This window comes from Haliaeetus albicilla, chromosome 22 (assembly GCF_947461875.1).
Source record: "Haliaeetus albicilla chromosome 22, bHalAlb1.1, whole genome shotgun sequence".
NCBI lineage: Eukaryota > Metazoa > Chordata > Aves > Accipitriformes > Accipitridae > Haliaeetus > Haliaeetus albicilla.
Genome location: NC_091504.1, coordinates 20,532,602 through 20,556,465, shown reverse-complemented (window position 1 = coordinate 20,556,465; position 23,864 = coordinate 20,532,602). Strand labels below are relative to the sequence as shown.

Here is a 23,864-nt window from a genome sequence, read left to right as displayed (position 1 = left end):
GCACTGGTACCATCAGCCCCACTCTCCTCCCTGCCATCCAACAAAATGTTCTTTACATGTTTTGTGGTTTTTTTTAATGCCCCCTCCCCAGATCAGGATCCACCTTATTTTCAGACTCTCTTAAAGTTGACACTTCAGCAATTGTTTGCCTGATTTGGATTCCTGGCATCTCTCCTTCCTTTTCATCCCTCTCCTCCTTTTTCACCCGTGATCCGCTGCTTGTTAGTTTGATGTTAAGCCACCATGGCTGGGACGATGCAGAAGGGCCCATCCTGCTCTGGGTGCTGGCAGATGTGGATATTACTTTTCATCAGCCATTCTGCAAACAGACTTATGGCCCTAAGTGAAATGGAATAAACACCTGTCGGGAGCTATCATACAGTCCGATGGGTCTTTGGGCTGCTTCTGGGATAAACCTCTGTAGAGGTGACATCTCTGCTACCACCCTGAAGAGTGCTAATGGCTTTGCCACCCTCCCCAGAGCACTGGAAATGAAGCAGTGTGCTCTGGGGCTAATGAACGAGCTGACTGGATCTCACTAGTGAGTTTGATGGGGTTTCTTGTAGGCAATGGGGAGCATCTTAGATTCCGTGGTAAATAATTCATTCTTTACGTAGCAATATTTAAAAGTAAAATACTTGTGGCATAAATCTGATAGGATCGTGGCCTCCCTAAGACAGTATCTGCATGCTCTGTGTCCTTGGGAGGAGAGGGCCCTGGTTCAGGGAGTTGTGTCCACGGGGACAATACGAGATGAAGGGTGGTGTGTGCTATAGGGGACACTGTGCTAGGCCAGGGCACAAGGTCTTGCTAGAGGAAAGTGGGATGGACTTGCTGCACTAACTGCCATTGAGTACTCCGGCACATGATTTCATTGCTTGTCAGCTAAAGTGAGTTTACTACTGGAAGAGCAAAAAAAAAGAGAGAAAAGAAATTTAAACATCTTCAGCTAATTGCAGTTGACAAGACAAAGGCAGTTTGACTTTCCAGTATTAATTAGCAAACCCATACTAATTAGCTTGTATAAGCACAATTCATGCTTCTTTCCCTAAATGCAATTAATATTGCAACTGAAGACATCTCTGGGCTGTGCCGCTGTATCATTAACATACTTTGCCCTAATTAGACACGGCCAGTAGTGGCTGGAGAAATGAGTTTGTGATTACAACCATAAAAAATCCTCTAATATTTTATATCCTTCAGGGAACTTGAACCTAGAATTTATTTTCTGATTTAAGAAAAATTACCCTTATCATTGTGCTGTGTAATTATAACAATGAAACTTTGATTTTTCTCCCCCTCTAATGCTTCACTTATTTTTCTTTATTCACAGTTTGAGTGTGTTCCTATAGTAAGGGAACAGTGCTCGCCCAGTCTTCTGAGAGGTGGTACATAACAAAGTCACCAGTCTGATAGGGCTCAGATGACTTAGTTGTCCTGCTGATCTTTTGGTTTTGTGTTTTCATTTGTGAAAGAATGTTTTTTGTTGTGAATTTTTTTTTGTGCCTAAGCATACTTCTTTCCTGCAATTTTTGTGTATGTATGTGCGCTTTTCTGACAATTTTATCAGCACTGGAAGTTTTCTTTATCGAGGCTAGGCCTCCAATGTCTTTATCTCCAGGATGTGCCAGGAGATTGCTCATAGAGTTCACACATACGGCTCCCTGTTTTGTGGTCCTAGGATCTTGCTTCTTACGGTACGTTAGTTTAATGCTCTACTGGCCCAGAGCTGTAGACTAGCTTCACTCACACCAAAATATTATTTGTGGAAAATGCTTTCTTGTTTCTTAGATTATTTTTCTTTCTCTCCCTGAGGGAGGGAAGCAGAAGATGTGTTAGTTTTTCTAATTTTCATTCGCCTCTTTCATATCCCTTTATAGACAGGAGGAAATTGTTTGGCTCAAGTTTGCCATCCAAGCAACGGCTGTGATCCCTGATCTTACACTTTCTTTCAGTTTGGTTCTGTAGCAGAGGGCATTCATGTCAAGATTTTTTTTTCCTCCATCATTAATCCCTGAGGGAAGTCAGCTTGGTATTAAAAAAGTATCACCTGTATTTTCATTGCCCTGAGGTGCTCTGGGTATCTTTTGGCTTTCATCTTCAAAAGACAGCTTGGCCCATGTGGGCTCTGAAATCTGTAGACTGCTCATTGGAACAAATTATATTTCACCCTCCAGCAGATTAAAAAGGATGGATATAAGAATCGGAAGAATTGCTTAGCAGGGTGGGAGGTAAAGAAGATTTGAAGTCCAAGAACATAGCCATGAAAAAATGAATGGCATAAATTGAGTGTCCTTACAGAAGAAATAAAGACACCTTAAAATGAAAATAATGAATGCCCCTTGCCTTGAATAAAAGTGTTGGTTAACCCTCTGCAAAGAACAGGAGACCTTTATTTAAGGGCAGCAGGTCAGGAATAGTTAAGGAGCCAAATCATGCATTCAGTCTGATGAAGTGTAATGTTTAGGATTAACTTAAATGCAGTGACTACATACGCTGATGATTATCAGGAGAAGTAATGAAGACAGAAAGGAGACTACATGAATGAAATAAACTCAGAGAACACTGTGCGTGATATAATTGGGAACTAGCTGTTAACTGGAAGGCATAATGGAAAAACCACGAAGAGTTTGGGAAAATTGCAACAGGCATCAATAAACAACCCGAGACCCACACAGTTCATAAACCATTTGCATTATTACTGAAAGACTTTACTTTTTAGTGGTTGCGTCAGACCTCCAGACTTTTAAGAACTGTAACTTAAGAGAAATAGCTGGCAAGGATAAAAATTCTGTTTCATGTTACTTTACAGGTGATAACAATGATAATATGAAAGAAGTGAACTTGAGTATAGAAAGACCTTCTCTGGATAACTTGCCAATATAGCTCATTTAATTCTTGTTTAAGAGCTATTAAACATAAAGCAAGAAATACAACAGACCAGGCATAAGAACAAAAGTGGTGTTCATTAGTGGAAATGTAAATGCTCTGTATTATCTACAGTGGGATGGCAATTAAACATGGGATTAGAGTACTGAACCACAGTAGTTACAAATAAAAATGAAGCTTTGCTGGAACATATACAGAACGAACAGGCTGGGAGGAGAAGGGAGATGACCGACCGGTGCAGGAAGTCTCCATCTATCAAAAGTATATTTCATCATTTCTGAAGTGATTTAGCAAGGCGACAGCAAATCTCCTTACCATTTGAGAGATTTTATCCTAACACCTTATGTGAGACTAGCAAACCCAAGACAGATGAGTAGCGTGGCACTCATCTGAGCAGCAGCGTGAACACAGCCATAGTTTTAGTAAGGCGATTTTAGGAAAATACCCAGTTCTCAAATCAGATTGCTGTCTCTTTATAACCAGATTCATGTTTTTCAAAAAAAGCTGATCCAGAATGAAATGATACCATAACAGCAGACTGGAAGAGGACTTTTAGATCATAAAGTCCACTCCTTTGGTAACTGAAGCAATTGCAGCATATACCTCAGTTCATAAATTTATCGAGCTTGTCTTGAAACTGCTTTGGTTGTTTGTACCATTGGTATCATTGAAAGGCTGCTCTGATAGCTGAAATCTTCCCAATTCCAACTGAAAATATATGTGCAGTTAATATAATTTTTTTTCTCGTGCTAATGTTTTCCTTAAGCTACAGTGACTGTTCTTCCTCCCTCATATTTATGCTGTGACATATTTATAGAGAACAATTGTTCTCTCCCAGCATTTCATTTGTCCAGGTTAAACAAATCAAGCTCTTGCAGTCTTCTCTTAAAACAGGCTTTTCAGTCTCCTCACAAATCCTGCAGCTTTCTTTAAATCTCTTCCTGTTTTTCTGTGTCTACTCTGAAGATGAGTAACCAGAGTGGTCACATCATTCCAGGTGATGTTCCAGCAGTAGCCTGTACAGAAGTATCTTCTACAGGAGCATCTAGTACAGGCAGGTACCCCTCTGTCCTGGATACAGCTCAAATCTTCCATTTGAGAATCACATTACCCATTTCCACTACCACATGGCACCGATGTTCATCGTGTCATCAATTAATCCACCCAGCTCTTTGTCCTCTTCTCTAGTTTGTAGGATGGGTTCTAGCTGTTGTGAGACTTGCACTATTATTTCAATTCTGCTGCTGTTCCTTCAGTTTGCAGCTAGCTTCTTCTGTCTGATCTATTTATGCTCCTTTATGATAAAGCCTCCCTGCTTTGTGCTATCAATAGTTGTGGTTTTGCATTTGTGTTTTTTGACCTAAGATCTTCAATGAATTTTGTTTGTTTTTAAATATGTTTTCATGATCAATGCCTGAGAAATCTTTTTCTCTATCAGGTAGTTTTATTTCAGCAGAGCCTTTTGTTGCTTGTTTGTTCTGTAAATACTTCACAGTGTTTGTGTTATTCTTCACTTTATCATGTGGTCCTGTTAATTTAGAAATGTGATTTGTTGGAATGAGGGGGTTGAGTGTGCAGGAGTCATCGATGCCCTGTTTCAACTTTTCTCCCTGTGTTTTTACTGCAGAGCTTTGGTTCTTCAGGTAGAGTAAACCCCTGGAACAGAGAGATGGGAGTACTCAGAGTTACTTTTCTCTTCTCCTTTACCTAGCTGAGAGCTCTCTCTCAGTGCTTGTTGTAAACAAATACCTTAAAATTAGTCCTTGTTGTTCCCCACGGTGTAGGAATATAGTGAGCTCTGAGGACCAGAGACAGCATTTTTTTCCCTTTCTTTTTCCTCTCTTAGCATAGGGAATGATGAACAGCCTTGGTTGGTTGTGTTGCATCTGCTGCACATTCCCTCTTGGAAAATTCACGTCCAACACGCAAAACTGTGGCAACATCAGGAGAATCTATTGCACGTGACTGTGGGAAAAGTAGAGAGTGTGGTGGAAGCTTTGGGATCTTGGTAGATGAGTGCTGACAAACTGCCTGTAGACTAGAGAGGTGATCAGTGCGTTACAATTCTGCATGTTAATATCTCAATGCTATTTTAATTAGGTTAGAAGAGGAGACTTAGTGAGTCAATTCTTGTGGTTTATCTCTGTTTTAAAAATCTAGCCAGGCACATGGGATCAAAGAGTACATTCCCTTCAAATTAAAAAGAAATAAACAGTCTGTTTAAAAGTCCCATTACACAAATGAACCTGCTGTTGGATCCATTAACGTGAAAGTTTTATGGAACTCAGCAGCACCGTTTGGTTTCAGCAGGACTGTTTTCATTTTCTCATCGAAGGCAATAACAGCTGACACGGGGTTAGGACTTTCAGGAGGAAGAAACATAGCTGCCTGAAGTGCAGAGCTGCCTTACTGCTGCTCCTCCCTTTGGGCTCCCTGTGGGACAGGTACTGCCGTATTGCAGGAAAATAGTCTGACCCAAACCTGAGCAGCAATTCGAGCTCAGATGGGATGCATGGACAATGATCTGATTCTCAGCCCATCATTTGGAGAGGCCTCCATGCTACAGGTGTACCCATAAAACCCAAGCTGTACTGACAAACGCAATGGGTTGCGTTTTGGTAAAAAAGATGATAGCAGCTGCTCCACTTTTCAGCTTGGAAATAGGTTGAGAGTTGATAACGTGCTCTCACCTTTGCATTGCAGGATGATAACGAACAAGGATTGGGGAGGGAGAAGGGGGCAGGGCTTTTTTCCCTTCAGTTGTTGAGCAGAGGAGAAAGGTGGATCATTTTCCTGTGCAGAGGACACTGCTGTGCTGCAGTTAGAGTGGTCCTGTTGTCAGTGTTGCTGCTGTCACTGTAAAGTCTGAGTTACACTGTTACTTGGTAAAATAAAATGAGTGGGACAGGGATATTGTCAGAGGCCTTACTATAGCAGCTACAGCCTTGAGGTACAAAAGGCATAATTAATATGCATACAAATACTGTGCTTTTCCAGGCTACATCCTCCCTCACAGAGTCTGTAAGAAGTTTATGGACTATCTCAGACTTGTGTCATTCAATTTAGTTGAACTAAAAATTCCTGGAGTGCTATGTTCAGCACTTTGAGAGGTAGGAAAAAGTCGGGTGAGAGGTCCCAGATACTTCTAAGGTTCAGTAATTTCTGCTCCTTTTTTCTGCCTTGGAGCTTGGAGAAGCTGTAGAAGGAACATGTGCTTCCAGTGCGTGTCCAGACAGGGAAGGGAAGACTTGGCCTGTTGAACAGTCCTGTTGGGATGGGACAAAGTAATCATTAATCTCTAACTTGCTTGTAACGAGTACGGAGGCCAGTTTCTTCCTGCTTTCACAGTCCTGGGAAGCAGTACCTGCATCAGAGGAGGACCATCCTGAGAGATCTGATACGAGGAATGCAATTCTGGAGGCACAGTTCATCCTGAGCATGAGAGAGGTTGAGAAGATCTCTAGCTATGGGGTCTAGGGGGACATTGAGAGCATGTACAGTGGATGTGCCTGCGGATTAAAGGTTGCTGGATACTTTTCTTCTTGCCCAGGGCTGGCTCTGTGTGTAGAAAAAGGGAGATAAAGTCTTAAAAACCATGAATTTTCAAGACTGTCTTAGTCCTTGCACTGACAACCCGATCAGCTTGCTATGTTACTTGTTTTGCTTTTGATCTTTGTGTCTCAGTGCCCTTAGAAGAGCTTGTTCCCAGTGGTTTTTGCCTTTGGCTGATAGGTGCTGGGGGTAGGTGGTAGCGGTGGCAGGCTGGGGTCTCTCTGAGCCACTCTGTCAGGGCAGCAGAGTCCTCCAGCAGGAGCTGTAAAACCTAATTTATCCACAGAGACAAGAAGATCATAGAGCAGACTTTTCCTGTGACCTCTTGGTAAATAATGAATGGCAGTGCCCTGCCTCTTTGGAATCGCTTAATTGAGGCTGACAACTCTTTGTTGTATTACAGGATCTAGCTTGTCAGGAGAATTTTAACTTATTTATGAATATTTCATTAACCTCTAAAGACTGGCTGTATAAAATTGAGCTCCTGCCAGGCCCTGTCCTGTTGATGCTGTATTCTGTGCTAATGTCATCCTCTGCACACCTATTACACCTTCCCTCCCCTCCGAGCTGGACCTTGGAGTTTATTGTTGGTGGCAGCAAGAACACGTTCACCAAAGATTAAAATGCCAGGTTTCTGCTTTGGCACCGGAACGGAACATACGGTATTTGAGAGGGAATTGCTTTTTGCTTTTCGTTCTGTGATTGCTTGCTGGCAACTGAAGGGGACCGCAGGCATAACCCCGAGAGGCTAAAATGGGCAGAGCAGTCTTGGCAGGGCCCTGTAACCTTTGCTTTTTGGCACAGAGAGAGGTTTCCCACTTCTTATGCATTAAAAGCTCACTGCTTGTTGTCGCAGGAGGGCCTCAGGATGGGTCATTTAGCTAGAAAACCTTAAATCCGCTGCCTGTTCTTTGGGGAAGGGTTTGGAGAGCAAGACTCCTTCAAGCGTCTGCCACTTCTTGAAGGCAGCTGGGAGGTTCTGTCGAGAGAGCTGCTGCTTTCCTATAGATGGATCCCTTGCCCCATCCTCATATTTCCTATCTCTGGGAGTTCAGAAAGCACCCTGAGCATGAAGTTCTGCTGGCCCCTGCTCACCCTCCCTTTCTCTGCCGAGATGTGCCAGAAAACAGTGCTTGCAGCTGTAGTGAACTGCAGAATTGGCCTGGAGATGCAGGTGGGAGCAAGAGGGCTGTTCTTAAAAGCATGTTGAAGTACAGGCTGTGGGTTGTTGCATGTGAGTTGGAGCGAGAGGATTAAGTTCAATTTTCAGATCTTGGTGAAGGCTCTTTTGCTCCCTTACAATATTAAGCAGAGGTTGATTACACTGTATTTATGTTAGGAGATGAAGAAACAAAAATGGATGTTACATTCCTCTTTCCTTTCCCCTTTGATCTTCTTAGGTGGTTGGTAAAATGCATAGATTCTTCTCAGACTGTTTATTATGTGATGATTTTTCAACAAGAAATCTGATGGGGGGGAGCACGGGGCGAGGTAAGAGGTGGGATTACAAGCTACCATTTAATGTGAATTGTTGACTGAATGCTCCAGAAACTCCTTGAGGGTATATTTTCAGGAAACAAACTGTATTCATACTTTGTATGGAGGAGGTATGACATCCTTTCCAATTTATTTGTTGCTTTGCCTGTGAATTACAGCTGCTAGAAGACTTGCTTCTAGCAAAAGTGCCTACTCCTGCATGAAAGAAGTGACCTGTGTGATGCTCTTCTTAAGAGCAGACAACCTCATTGCACCAGTGCTGTGGCTGCACTAGACGAGGTCGCGGCACACTCAGTCCAACACCTTGACGGATTCCCTAAAGAGACTGTTATTCTGTGTTTTGCTGTTCTAACCAGCAGTAATGGGTAGGAGGTGTCAGCCAGTTAAGGCTAATTACTCCAGAGTTTCCTTCTCTCGGTGGACACCAGCTGTTTTGTTCTCTCTGGTGGGAGGAGCTTTCGGTAGTAATTAAACGGAACAGTCATCTACATGCTGGTGAAAGTGGTGGAGCGAGGCTGATAACAGCAGAGAGACTCTGAGCTGAATGAACATGGAAATGAGGTGATCTTTCTTCAGAATGAGCTGTTAGAGCAAAGAGGATTTTTGGATGTGAAGCTGTCAGGGTTTTTTGCTGTCGTGCAGTGGTGGTGGGGTCTCACAGCGGCACCTGGGAGCGTGGACAGGACAGGGCTGCAGCAAGGTGGAGAGGAAGAGGTTCCTTGTCTGCTCCTTCCTCTGGGAGTAAGAGTTGAAATATGTAATTATACTTGAATAAACTCGTGATTTAAGTTACCATCTCCAGTTTCCTTGCTCAGTGGGTCTCTTGCACAGGATATTTGCTCTTCTTCCCCGTGAACATTGCAGTTTTATTCATCTTGAGCTCTGAGCCAGCTCCCATCCTGCTGAAATGTCCAGTAGTGCGTCTTTCCAAACTGTCACATCTTGCACACATCCCAGAGTACCGGAAAGAAATAAATAGAGCATAAAGTGGGGAAGAAAGCTCAAGAAGACAAAACTGTCAAAACCATCCTAAGTTGGCAGCCATGTGATGACTGGTGTTGCACATTACTTGCTGTTGTCATGGGATCTGTGCTGGTGACCAGGCAGTTGCCTTCAGATATGCTGTAGCATCACCAGAGCATCTGTCCTTCAAACAGAAGGACAGGCTCCTTCCAGAGCCGGTGTGTGGTGGTGTATATACCACTTGTGAACAAGGGCCCCAAGTGTTACACCAAATGGGTCAGCTGGAGCATTCAGGCTGTTGACAGCTCCAGGGTTTTGCACGACCTTCTGCACCTCCAATTGAGATTCCAAATGTTGGTCCTTAGTGCCTTGCTGCAGGGTAACAGTACCAGTACTGTCACATTATCCCTTTTTCAAGTAATAGTCCTATTTGCTGTAGATTAAAAAGCAAGAAAGAAAATAAATATTTTCCTGATTTTTTTTTTTCCTCTTAAGTGTTCCAGATAGGAGTATTTGAAAGCACTTCCAGTTAGACATTATTGCTCATCAACAATAATCTGCCGCTGCATGGAGCGAGTGCGGGGCTCTGCGGTTCTGCTGGGGCAGGATGCAGAGATGACCAAAGGGAGGTGGGTGAGTGGGGAGGGTCGGCATCTGGCAGCGTTGGGGCGTGAGAAGAGACTTAAGCAGGGGCAGGAGGCTGAGTTCTGGGGCGAAGGTGTGTTGTAGGTGTTTGGGGAAGAGCTTGTTGGATGGGCTGTGCAGGAGGAGGCTGGGGGTTTGGAGGGTGTGATGTGATGATGCTTCCTTCTTCACACGCCTGCAGCTGGGCACACAGCTCAAGCTCGCAGCTGATGCTGCTCATATGGGAGCATGGTAATTTTGGGACCCCCGTGGCATTGGCCTTATTTTGGGAACAGAAACGGTTTCCTGTAATACCCTATACCATTGTGATTACATATGGAAACCTTAGGATAACTAGTTTAAATAGGGTGTCTGTGCATTCATCCTCTTCAGCTGCTAGCAGCAGAGCTGTGTTCCTTTGCAGCGGGGCTGAATTTGGCTCACTGAGCTTGTCTGGAGTTTCACCAAGTTACGCTTGTGCAGCACAATGTAGAGGGGAGGTGTTTGAAGAAAAGCTGTGGGCTGCCTGCAGATTGGGAATCAGAGGGGAGAAAGGTGAAAGCTCGTTAGGGCTCCCTTGGGGTAGATGAATTAGTTAATGACTATGCTGTGCTTTGAAAATGCAAATGCTGTGTCAGAGCTAAGTCTGATTATAATAATCAATCTTCCTTTTGAGAGGGTGCTGGAGATGGGGAGGGGGAGAGGGACGAGACTGGGGCTGAATTTTTAGATCGCAGATCTGAGTTTCTCCGCTGTCATTAAGGAAACCTGACGTTGCCTGAGGGGTCAGCAGAACCAGGGAGAGGCAAAAGGTGAATTTGGGAGGAACGATCCTTGCAAGCACTGGTGGCTCCTTGACAGGCTGAAGTTAATTTTGTAATTTTGTTCCTTATGATTGTCCTGCCTGGAAAGGGAGGGGTTGGCATCTGCTTCTGTGTGTGAGCTATCCCTGCTAATAGGAAAGATAGAAACTGCCTCATAAGCAGGATCCTCTGGGGATGGGAGAGAGAGGAGGGTGGCTGCTGCAGACGTCCAGCGGTGACAGCTCCTTCTCCCTTGGCAGTTTATTCGTTTGTAGCAAGCGTTCCTAGTAATTACGCCTCTTAATTTAGGAGAGCGAGTGGGAGAAAGGAATATAAATTTGTGTATTAACTTTAGAGATTGGAAATGGGGCAAGCGAACCTTCTCTCTGGGAGATTATATTTGGAAATGAAATAGAATGACATTCGGTATAAACTTGAAAAATTGCTCTCTTTTTATTGCAACAGGAGGAGAAAAGCCACAATCCAGACTGTATTGGAGAGAGGGAGAAGTCAACATATGTCCGTTTCGCAGTTTGTGTGTAGCTACAATAATATATATGCATGAGTACGTTTTTAGGAAACTGTTTGCTAGAAGTGTTGCTTCTAGCCCTGTCTTCTCAGTGACAAAAGAACAACCAAGTTTGTTACAGATGGGTAACCCATAGAGACTGGCAACTCTGATCCAGCTAGCCTTTGTCTTTAAAGAGAAAACAATATAATTTTTTGCTTCAACAAAGTGTAAAATAGGTAGTTCTAAAGCACTTTTTATTGAATATCTGATTTTCCTTGTCTTTATTACTTTTTTTTAACAATAGCATCAAGGATTAATTTTCCCAAGAAAATGTACCAACTAATCCTGGGCTGCTTAGCCTGTTTCTAAATGGCAAGTAATATTTTGTTTTGCAAGTGTTGTCCTGTTTCTTTGAAGAAGAGTGAAGTTTACTAAGAAATCTGGTGAGGCTTAGTTATCCCCATGTGTACTTCTCTGCAGATGTTTTAGGGGAACAGCCTTTCAGAATGTCAGTGGGCTGGGCATATGGAAGAGGTGATAGTTCTTCTGCTGAGCAGAATGATCTATGGAAGTGCTCAGTGTAGTGTCTTACTACCTCGTAGCATTGCTGCACACCCAGGTTAAACTCACTGGCGTTCACATATGTTTGGTTTCTGTCCTGACGCCAGATGTATAAGCTTGTAGACGACAGGAGGGCACCAAGCTTGCCATGCCGCTCTGTGGGAAGAGAGGCAAATAAGATCCTTAGTCACTGCTACGTCCTTTGGAGAGAAGCACAAATAGCATCACTAGAATAACTGGCAGATCAAGCTCCTGGGGAACAGTAGTTTGCCTGTTTTCAAACCTCAGCGTATGGGTCATACTCGGGGTCCCATTTCTCTGTTCTTGTCTATTTTAGTGTACACTTTTCCTTTCCAAGTCTGCTTGGTTTTCATACATTTAAATATTTATGTATTTAAATAGCTTCTTGAATTGTGTTGAGACTTGTAGTCAAACACAACCTCTCAATTCACCTTTCCATGCTGGCTCCGTGCAGTTCAGTTCCTATTTATCTCTGCCTTTTAAAATCAGCTCTTTTGCTGAGGAAGGCCTTTCAAAGGATGTTGCATCAGCCCATTGTTAAATAAACCTTTAGACGTTTATAATGGATTCAGCATTTCCTGCTTTTTACAGTTCCAAGAATGCTGAATGACGTGCAGACACACTTCATCAGGATAAGATTGCTGTATCAGCCCCTCACTAAAATGCACTCATTATTCAAATAATAACTCTATGTCTCCAGCATGTGTTCTGTGAAATACGTGTACATGATGTGGGCGAATAAACCAGCCCCTTCTTTTCAACATGCAAATGCTAACTTTAGCCGTGAGTTGAAATACTTCAGATTTTGAGTCCTTTGCTACCCAAAATGAGGCACCTGAACAGAGATTTGGTCATTATTTTGGGCAGTGTGTTAAAATTTTCAGAAGTTCTTAAACACCGTTTTCAAGACTGATTTCATTTAGAAGTTTAAGTCCTGTGATAAGTCTCATTTCGAAGATGGGATGTGGACAGTAGTGGTCAGTAGGATGTTTTGGAAACTTGTCTTCATGAATGCTGAAGCCCGCTGGAATCAAGTGGGAGGAACAGCAGGTCCGTGGCATTGCGGGGCCTCACACTACTTGTTTTGGAGGGGACAAATATGGGTCAGAAATCACAAATGCCAGAAATATACCAAGAAAATCAGGTCTCTGAAGTAAAGTTTTGTTTCTTCTAGCTGTCAGGAGATGAATTTATAATTTTATGTTTCTCCTGTCATCTCATATATCTTTAAGTAATTCCTACAGAAGAAGGAACCAGCAAGGAACATACTTCTTACACTGCTGTGGGTGTTTGCTATGTCATTAACACTTGGAGGAGAACCACCATCTTGAAATCCTGTCCAGGCAGGTTTAAAAGTAAGGCTGAAAGAAGAAAGTTATTTCATTTAATTAAATACTAGACAAAAATCCATCCATGTTCTTCCTTCCTCTTTCTCGGTTTGTAAATAATGATGACAGTACTTATTTTGGAAAAAGTATTTGCATTTCATCTTCTGGGGCACTTGCATGTTTATGGAAGTGGACATTCCAAAATTATTCTATATACTGGATGTGTCCTGATCACTTTCTCTTGTGAGCAATAAAGCTGGACTGAAATTCATGCTTATGAAGTGAAAGAGAGTAGAAAAGGTTCAGGATAAACAGGATCATTTTAGGTTGAGAGCAAGAGGCTCCAGTATATTTTGAGAAGAGAACATCACATAGACAAAATGTTAAGTACCTGTTTATGTGTTTTATTCGCAACTCATGGGCTCTGACATTACTCATTATTCTGCCTTTTCTAGTGTCATAAAAACCTTGGATAACTTTAAAAAAAAAAGAAGATAAGAGCTTGGTTTCTTTTCAGGTTGCTAATGTGTTCTGTACAGTGTGGGTATTGCTGGGGGTCTGATGCTGGGCGATATTAACCCTGAAGCTCCTGCAGAAGTTGTAGGTATCTCTTGTGCAGTTTTCAGGATAAGAGATGCAATGCTGGATTTCAGGACAATGTTCTCTTTCTGCTGTCAATGCTAGTTAAAAAAGCCAGATCAACATAAAAGAGAGCTAAAGGATCCAAGCCTGACCTAGGTCATTTGGTACTGAATGGGGGAATACAGCAATGAGGTGTAATTTGAGCAGCCTTTTTCCCCTCTGTGCTGGGTAATGGCTTCTACTAGTTTAATGTATTCAAAGTAATAAAAGTTTAACTCAGACAGTTATATAAAATTATTGATAAAAATTGGAAGAGTTTAGACAGGAATAACGAGTTAGTCCAAAAAGCAGAAAATGCCTGCTGAAAGCAGCATCTGATGAACAAGAGAGACTAGGACTGGAAATTAATTGAGGAAAAGGGATGCGATAGTAATTAGGTAGTGAAAACAGCAAGAGGGGACTGGGTCCCTCTCCTTATCCCTTCTTGAGGCCGTTCTTTGCCACTGGTGCCGAGAGGACAAGTGAACAGGAAAGGACAAACTCTGCCACCGCGGTGAGTCATTTCACGTTCATCGCCTGGTCCCTGGAGCTATCCTGAGAGGCTGTGTCAAAGGGAATGGTCTTGGTAACCTCCTCGCCTGTGAGATTTGCACATAGTGCTGAAAAGTATGTAGAACATGAGGTTGTATTTCTCCTATTACTGCCTTCCTGTTGCTTGTTTTCCTCATTCGGTTTTGCCGCTTCTTTCTCTTTTCTCTGCTTTCTGTCTTGACTGCATCATGCGCAGAATTGCAGGGAAGGTCCAGCTGGAGGAGCAGGTAGTGGCAATGTCTGACGCAGCGTTACGCTGGTACGAGTGTGCCAGGTCTGACCAGAGGCTGGTGACATCATGTTCTGCTTGCATTGTCCAGCAGGTGAAACTGCAAGTAAGAGGAAGGTTTTATCAACAGATTCTTTATTTTTTGCTCTTTTTTTGCTGTTCTCTTCATTCTTGTTTCATGAAGACCTATTTGCCTGCACTGTGTTGCCTTTGGAAAAGCAGAATTGGATCCCAACAATAAGCCACTCCATCTTATCTCAACTAACTTTCTTTTTGCCCTGGAAAAGACATAAATAACATAAATAACATTTTCAGTATCTTCTGTGAGATTGGCAGGCAGGGATGTTTTCCTCACTGAAACCCTAACAATTAAAGGAAACCAGCATATTTTGAATGAAATATTTAATACCTTAATTGTTTTACTCTCTTTTTTTCATAAACGGTTAGCGAGGTTTTACTGACAATAATTTGCTGTGGCACAAAGTCGTGTCTTGGCCTGAACTTGAAACTCTCCGGTAGTTTTAATCCTAGTTCTGGGAAGCAGGTCCGTGCCAACATTTAACGCTCAAGCCAGTTTCATCTGTAAACATATCACTGTGCCCTCCTCTCCCTTCTCACCTCATACACATCAGATTTTCAGTCCAGGTAGTTTTGGCGCTTGAAAATTGGGAGGATGCAGAAATGACATAAAATGCCCTTACAGTCCCTGTGCCCTTCCCTCCTCATTCTCTTTCAACGGCTTATTCTTAGAAACCCAGCAGAATCTCATCACACCGCGACTGAGCGTACCTGGCACTAATTTGTCACCACTGTATATCAGGCGAGACCTGCGCTGATACTTTTCACGGCAGCATTCACTTGAGCATGTGTGCGTTCACTCTCCCGTCTCCTTTTCCCATTACACACTCCATTTTTTTCCTTTCTAAGCAGCCAACACAAGAAACCCCAGATCACAACAACAGATTACTCGCCCACCCGCTCTGCCCCCCCTTCTCCCCCGAGAAGGCGGCCGTGATTTATCTGCTCATGTCGGTGAACAGGTGGCAGTCGGGCTCAAGGCTGAGCCCGCTTAGCCTATGATAAATAACATATTTACCGGCCCTTCCATCTTCAAATGCTGTCCACATGCAGTCCAGAAAGCAGCACAAAACTCTTAATAGCAAACACACCCGGGCTTCAGCAGACGTGGGAAAAGGGAGATATAATGAATGTTTTCCTGCTAGAAGTAGGTTGGAATTGAAGCCTGCTCCTCGTCCTGGTACCTTTTATTCACATTCCTGGAATTATCTGGCATGCTTGCTTTATCCCCAGCCATCTGTGATGGGTTGAGCTGGGAGAGATAAGCTCAGTAATCAGAAAATTGAGGGAAGCATTTCTGGCTGTGATAATCTTATCAGGTAGCTAATATACATTAACATTTGTACAGCCTGATGATGCAGGTGGGCCTTTGCTTATTTTTCCTTCCTGGATGCCTTTTGACAGGCAGGGGGAGAATGCAGGGCTTTGGGGTGCCAGGGGGAAACTTGGCGAAAACCTCTTTTCTACCCTTGCTCTTCTGCTCCATCCCTGTGGTATCAGAAAGGGGAGGGAGAATAATCCAACCATCCCTTTTCTGCCCTTTCCTGCTAACAGTGCTGCCATGGTCTGTCTGTCTTTTCTGGTAAGCATGGAAGGCCAAAGAGGCAATATGTCAAAATTTCAGTTTGGGCTGAGCAATATAACTGCACATGTCAATATGCTCTTCTTCCTTGTAAAATTGGGGAGTTTCTGCCAGCTTGCTGTCTTTGCAAGAAGTTTGCCGTTGCAATATGATTTTTCTCTACGAGTGTAATCTGTGCTATTGAATGGAATATGTTGTATTAATGGATTATTTCCCTGATGCTGAGCTCTCTGTGGTCATAAGTTTTGCATCTATAATTAGGGCTGGATTGCTTATTGTTTTCCTACTGAGTGAAAAATATAGTTTCTGTCAATAGATTTATTAGGGGAATTAGTTGCCAGGTGGTAAAAGACAGGTGACAAAAGGAAATCCAGAATCTCAAGGAGGAGTGTAAAGGAGGTCTTAGCTGGGAGAAGGTACGGGTACAGAAGTTTGAGTATTCTCTAGGTAGTTTGTCTCTGGTTACAGTTCATAATAAATCATTTTCTGAGGGGTTTTGAAACAAGTTACATAGGTAGTTTATCAGTCTAAGCATTGTCTTCATAGCTGAATTAGGGATACAGATTCCAGTAAGTCAGGGAGCCTGGGAACGGTAGAGTCTGGGTAAGAAGTTTTCATGTCTGTAGAGTTTTGAAGTACTTTCTTGTGAGTTCCTTTCCAAACAAGGCCAGATGCAGAAAGTATTCTTAATTGTTTGTTTGTTCCACCAGAGCTACCTGAGCAGCTACTTGAGCTAGAATTGTATATTGGAAAGTGCTGGAAATATTCCCCAGTCTTCTGGATTCAGTGTATGTGTCTGAGAGTTGTCCTGAACAAGGCAGCATAATCCCGTGGTTCATTTCTTCTGGGGAGGAATTGAAGCTAAATGAGGTTGAATTGTCAATACTGAATCTCAGGTGCCAGTGTGCTCCTAATACCACACAGATAATTCTCTGCATCCCGTTATCCGTGGGGGACAGGTAGGGGAAATACCTGGAAGAGAAGCAGAAGCTTTGCTTAGAAACGATCAACTTTCTGTGTGTCATCTCCCGTGGAGAAAATGTTGGGAAAGGCAAAAGGGATTGCAAAGGGAAGGAGGGTTAACAGAGGTTTTGACATTCAACACATGAAGAGTTGTGCTTCATGTCCATATCCTGAGAAAGGTCTCATCTGGGCAGAATATCAAGATTTTTTCCTCCTCCCTTTGCTGTTCATGTGTGCCCCTTATTAGTGCTGGAGGAACTAATGCCTTTTCTCTTCTGCAGCTGGAGGTGGAGATGAAGGTCCTGAAGTCTCAAGAGTGTACAGCTGAGCAAAGTACTGTCATCACCAAGGAGGAGGTTGACACGCTCAGGTAGGCAAAGCAAGGAGAAGGCTGAGAAGATTCTACTATTTTCGGTGGAACTAATGAGAAGGGAAATGCGCGGGGCAGTTTCACTGCGTGCTGTGGTTATTGCCATCTCATGGTAGAGCACCAGGTACAGGACCTCACCATGCCACAATGCCTGAAAAAGTATATGCGTATAGACTGCCTATGTACATAGGCTGCCTGCTATTCAGGGAACAGCACGGTAGCATCGATAGAACCTATTTTCCTTGTATTTTTGAAGTAGGATGTTCTTTTCCTGAGCACACTTTTTACTTTCCCGCCAGCTTTTATGGACATGAGAAGTCCATGAAGCATTAGCAGAAAGCCTCAGCCCCTGATCTTTCCTGCATTTCCATACTTTGTAAGCTTTTCTGTCTTTTGGGAGGCTGGAGGCTCTTTTCCTTTAATGTTTGGGGTCTCTTGCTCTCAGTTAATTCATAAAACTGGCTCCTGCGTCACTATTCCCCCTGTGGACTTTCTTTCCTGTGGAAACAGCATTGCTGTTTGTTTCTTATTTTGACCAAATCTCGACTGTAAATACAGGATCTGTTGGCATGTGTGTGAAGAGGTTTAGAATCCAGCTTTTCTGATACTGATGTGTGTGTAGCACTGAAGATAAAAGAGGGATGTTTCCCCTTGTGCATTGCTGCAGATGGCAGAGGGGTACCTGTTGTGATTCAGTGAAAGAGAAGTTACAAAACAGCGTTTCGGCAGAGGATACGTGAGCATTTACAAAAGCTACAGTGAAGGCAGACAACTGTTCCATGTATTTATTAAAGCATTTACAGCTTCCATTCCAAAGCAGGGGACACAGTAAATACTGAGCCCAGAAAAGTTCATCTGTTTCTGAATGTTTAATAAAGTTCCTTTTATTTAAGCTGAGCAAATCAGATCTTGACAGGCTGAGTTTATTCTCAGCTAATGTAACACTTTGGCTGGAGTTTCACTTCTTAATTCTTTTATATTTTCAGCTCCATCGCTATAAAGCGTTACTGCCTCATAGGACTGAAAGCAAGATTTTGCAGCAAGCAGAATCTTGCAGAAAGCAGAAATTACTGGCCTGTACGTTATGACTTTGCTCTTGTGCTTTGCCTCTGGAGCTTGTTTTACGGCTTTGAAAGCCCAGTTCCATAGCAGCGGGGAGGTGTTTGAAAATAACACATGTTCAGCTAAGCTCTTCCAATACGTTTTAGGGCTGTACACCTAATCTTAGGGACTCACTTCTATAGTTCCCTCAAGGTGGTGTAATAGTTCCGGAGACCCAAGGCATACATCTCCCTTTTTTTATTCTATCATATGTTTGAGTTCTGGTAAAGGATAGTATGCTATGGCTTCCCTTTTTCAGGGGGATAAACCTGTCTCCATCTGCTTTTGTGTATTGTGGATGTTTGTTTGACCTGAGCTCATTCAGGTTTTTCCTTTGCTAGGGTGCACTAGACCCTCTGAAACCTGATGTTTGTACTGCTGTGGAAGTATTCAGCATCTCCTCAGCAACATTAAACCCGTCACTCCTGATTAATAATATGCCCTTATATCAGTAAAGCCAGAATCCTGTTTGCTGCCTTCTGGGACCTGAAGGTTTTCAGAGTATTTCTACAGTACCTCCTCAGTCTCTCCCTCCCAGGGTTGGTATGGGCTGCAGCACCCTTTCATGTAGGAGATGTTCAGTCTCTTTATTTTCACCTCCAAGACTCATTATTCGGTGTTTATCTTCACTGAACAGCATTTGCCATCTATTAACTGAGCAGCTTCAGGGACAGCGTGTGTAGGGGGAGACAGCTGGATTGCTACATAGCCCAGGACCACTTCATATTGCACAAGGCTCTTGGCAGTGGGGATAGAGATGTCTGGCTTCACCCTGAATTAAAATCTATTTTCTGGGCAGGGACAAGTGGAGCTCACAAGTACCTGCTTGTTAAACAGGATTGTGGTGTTTGGTTCGGCTCGGCTCAAAGGTAGCCCTAAACTCCCCTAGGTAATGTTTTTCTCTGTTTTTAAAGAATTTCTTTGATTACTAACCTAATCTCTCTCCTCCTTTCATGAAATTGCGTCAAACCTTTCACACAAAGTATGACAGAAACACAAGCCTATTCCCAGTAAAGCCGTTGATGGTGCAGAGCTACTCTCCAGTGATGAAACGTACACTGAAAGCTGTTTCAGCAAAGAGGCTTTTGCAGTTGTTTCACGGTGATATTTTGTCTTTTCTTCTCTTTCCCATTTCAGTACCCCATGCTCCTGAGGCTATGGATGCATAGAGGCCAACAGTCCCAGGATCTAATTCCAGGCTGTTTCTTCTGTCGCTTTTTACTGAACCACTTTTTGTTGTTATGGCTGATTTAAGTACTTGTCCCAGACCCCGATGCTAGTTGTTTAGCTACAAAGCTGTTCCAAAAAGCATGGATTTGTTTGATTTTAATCACCCTTTTCACTGCTCAGCTCTAACAGTAAATGGCTTGGTGCAAAGTGTTCTCTTTCTGCTGGAGCTCTCTTTGCTGCAGAACTGGTAAGCCAGTCCCTGCTCCTTTTTCCTCACTGTTGACTACTATTACTGCTTCAGGTGTCTTCTCAGACTCTCAAGCACTCCATTCAGTATTGCAGAATCGACTCCATAATGATTTTTTTCTTATGCTTCTAGACGTAAGCCATCAAAGGATATGGTTGGGCCTTATTTTGTGTTTTCTGGCACTTTCTGTGCGTTAGACAAGAAACTGGACCAAGTTCTTTCTTCATAGAGGAAGCTCCTTCTCAAAGTAGCACAAGATAAATCACTATCTTCCCCCAGGCTTTTGGGGTTCAGGAATAATGTGCTGTCGTTCACGCCAGAGCAATCCTCGTGGCTCAGCTGGCTGTGTCCTCTCTGTACAGCAGAGGTGAATGGGGTAGCTGTGATTAAAGAACAGAAGGGGTTTGGAGGAAAACAGAGATTCATATGGGAGGGGAATAGGTCTGCTGTGCTCGTCATCCTCCTGTGTCCTTTGTGCGCCTCAACAGGACTGGTTTGCTCAATTTTATGTAGCTGCTAAGGAGGAGCGAGCAACGTGAGCTCCACTGTTATTCCTTCCTTTTATAGACTGCTGCCAGAAATTATTTCTGGCAGAAAACAGGGGGAAGAATGCAAACTTTCAAATTGGAAAGTGGGGAAAGAAATGCCACAGCTTATGAGGGAGTTATTTCCATTTCTGTAGTTTATTGTGGTCTTTGAAATCCCATTAACCTACAGTACAAATGCGTCTGGTCTTCTGGACTGAGCCCAGCCTCTCCAGTTAGCTGCTGTCATGAAGGAATGTGAAAAATAGGGGAAAACCACCAGAAGCCAGCGAGGGGAGTCTGCAGAGCAGGAATGGACTGTGAGCCTCCAGGCATTTCCATATACACCCCATGGTTAGAAGCTAACTTCTGAAAACAAAAGCAGGAGAGACATAAAGGAGAAAAAAAATCCATATTAATCCCTTGAATCTGTATTCACCTCTTGTGAATGAATGAGAGCTTTTAAAAATGTATCTTTTGCTTCATTTTTCTTGAGCATGGAAAGTAAATTTTCAGTGAGAAACTAGAAAGACTTTATCAGTTTTTCCTCCTTCTCTTGAGAACAAAGTGCTCTTTCGTCAGACCTTTTGTAACTTCAAATGTGAAACTCTCTCCCAGCATCATCGTTTCTGAAGAGACAATAAAAGGCAGTGCTAATGCTGTCATTTCTCACACTTCTTGCTGCTTCCTCTGAAATCATTTTTGTTTATATTCTGCAGATCTTATGAGAAGAAAAAGCGGTCAAACTGTTGAGTTCATGCACTGTGGGGTGTAGCAAAGCAGAGAGCATTTAGGCATTAGCACCTTTTAGAGGGAAGGTGGTAACTGCAGAAACTAATATTTCAGAACCTATAAATAAAAGTAATATATTTAAAAAGAACTTCACTAAAGACTTAAGTGGCAATGGCTGAAGGACCTTTTCAGCTGGAACAAATCTGAACTTTTTCCTTCTGCTGTCAAACTGCAACCCCAGTAAATCCTAAATGTTTTCTGTGGATTTAGTGACTGGGTAGAGTTACAGTAATTCAAAAGAAATTCATGTCCTTGCCAATGCCTATTAGTCACACTTGCTGGAATTCTGTCTGCTCTGCTCCTAACACCATCTCAATGCCATCTGGATCCCTTAATAGCATCTTCCCAACACATACATTTTCTGCTCCATTCAATAGTTTCCTGTTCAGCAATAGCTTTTCCACATGGCCATGTCCTCTTCGCAGATGGGGCCTCTGCGAGACATGTCCTCGTTGGCGATATCCGTGCTGCTCTACAGGCAATCACATAACACATCCAGGAACACTAAAAACAAATAAAAGAAAGGTAAAGGGGTGATGGTGGGGAGTTGTCACTGGTTAACTCCAGTGCAAAGCTCTCGACCAAGAGAGACTTTTGGAAGTGCCTAGATGCTGTTGAAAATCAAACAGATTCCCCCCGTCTTCCTTTCTAAAAGAGGAGCAGCCTGGCCTTTCTCTCTAGCAGCTGTTGCTCACCATCTAAGCATTTTTTAGATAGACCGAATGCATATGGTGGGATGTCTCCTGATTCTCACAAGTGTCATTTCAGGAGACCTGAGGCTCTAGGGTTTTTGTGATTATTTTTTCCTTATTCCCCCTTCTAATTTGGAACAGTGAAACATGCAATGGAGGCAATATAAAGCTCAGGTTTTAAAAGTGGGAAAATCCACAAGTCAGAGCAAATGGCAGTGAATCTGTATTCTTGCACTAAGTTTGATCTTGTGAAAGGCTGCGGAGGTGGTTTGAATTTACCGTGTGCCTGTGGAGCCTTCAACTCTGGGTTAAGCTGTCTGCATGTGAGTGGGAAAAGTCTTCCAGAAATGCGAAGAGATCTTTGCCAGAGTTTAAATATTTTCATGTTTTCAAACCTCTGTATAGAGAAGTTGGTAAATTTTCCAGAAATTAATCCAAATGATTTTTCCCTGTATCACGAAACTTGAGAATGGTGTCAGTATTTCAGAAAGTAACTGATGTTTCTTCCTCCCTCGTGCTGCAAGGCTGCTTTTAAAACGGGCGCCAGCATTCATTCCAGGCCAAACATTAAGTTGATAGATGGTTGTGCTGTACCCAGATGTTTCTGTACTCTGCTTTTTGTGGTTCTCACATGAATTTATCTTGGATTGTTCTCCCTACCTGAAAGTAATAAGTTGAGGCATGCAAATTGGTGATAAAATAGCATCACATATCTTGTGCAGATGTCCCTGGACAGAGAGAGCACAAGGTGCACGCAGACTGGATGCTGGCGCATCCCAAAGCGGTACACAGTTGGCCCTGTACCTGAGTTTACGTAAATGAAAAAATTTGAGTGCCAAACAAGTAAATATTTTTCAATATTTGACTGCCATATCTTAACCACCAGCTGCAAATGCTTTGCTGTGTTTATATATAGATAGGATTTCCCTTGCTTCTCTCTCTTTGCCATTGGGAAGAGTTCCCCAGGGCTGGAAAGCAAAGCACAAACTGTTTGCTAATGGTTCTTAATGCTTTCCCACTGGAGATCCAGGACACTTAACAGTGTTAAAAATAGGTTAGAAGAGGGATAAGTAGCGAAAGCGTTAGTCAGTCCTAAAAACCTCTCTGGTGCAGAGGTTACAGCAATGTTCCCGGTCCTCAGCGCGGAGAAAGCAGCAAGTTTTGTCTCTGAAGGAGAGCAGAGCCGAGGCAGCGTTGGAGGGCAGCTCCCCGCGCACGGTGGGAAACCCCACGCTGTGTCGGGAAAGGAGGATACCCCGATAGCCGGGGTACCGCGAAGGAGCAGGGAGCTGAGGGATGAGCCCAAGGGTGAGCTCACGGGGGAGAGGCCGTGAACTTCAGCCACGCTCGCAGGAGCTCTCGTGCGTGCTGCCGGTCGCAGAACAGCGGTCCGGGTATGTCTGCCGCCTGACTGTGAGCACCCTGGGCTTTGAATCGTCGCTGTTTCTTCAGTGAGTCACGAAGGGCACGAACGAATTATTAAATCTTAAAATTGCAGGTGAAAGAGCACAAAAATATAGTGACTTAAACCTACCCTTGTTACAGCTTGCTTGTGTCTCTGATCTTTGTGAAGTGTTTTCTGGTGGCTGCTACGAATGATTTTTAAAGGGCAACTAAGAGGCCTGAGCTTAAACTTCCACATGGAGAGAAGTTCTGCAGGCAGATAATGGCAACATCACAGTCTATTTGGGAGGCTGGATGGGGAGAAATTTGTTCTAAATTAAAATTCAACATGTCAAGTATGGAGAAAGTACTGATGAGAGTCCTGTGTCTGGCTCTGACCTTTCAGTAGCTGCTGCACTGTTGCTCCTCAGAGAAAAGCATTGCTCTTCTTGTGGCCTGCTCTGCAATCTATTTAGAAACATGCTATTAAAAGCACTAATTCCATTTTGAATTTCCATTTTTTCCGACCTTTTCAGTCTCCTGCTTCTTCAGCATCCTCCATCCCCACTGGCTTTGTGTCTCTTCTGGAAATTATTGATGATCTTTTTTAATGGCCTAGACAATGCTAAAAGCCGTTCCTCGGCATTTTAGAAGCTTCCAAGAGTGAAAAAAGATTATACTTTAAAATATCTGAAAATTACCAGCAGGGGTCGGGCTTACAAATAATTTAAGCAATTGAAGCTGCATATTTTTAAAGGAGACATTTCTGTGCTGAACATGTTGTAGATCAACTGACTTCTAAGGAAAAGTT

General features: G+C 43.1%; 1 protein-coding gene across 2 annotated transcripts in view; it reads left to right on the top strand.

The window, feature by feature from the left end:
• Nucleotides 1-23,864, top strand: part of MAD1L1 (mitotic arrest deficient 1 like 1) — a 376,699-nt gene that overhangs the window by 190,333 nt on the left and 162,502 nt on the right. For both annotated transcript variants that reach the window (XM_069810261.1, XM_069810260.1), the window contains exon 14: nucleotides 17,056-17,144. In XM_069810261.1, coding sequence (XP_069666362.1) covers nucleotides 17,056-17,144 — 89 coding nt within the window. The remainder of the gene's footprint in view (nucleotides 1-17,055; nucleotides 17,145-23,864) is intronic.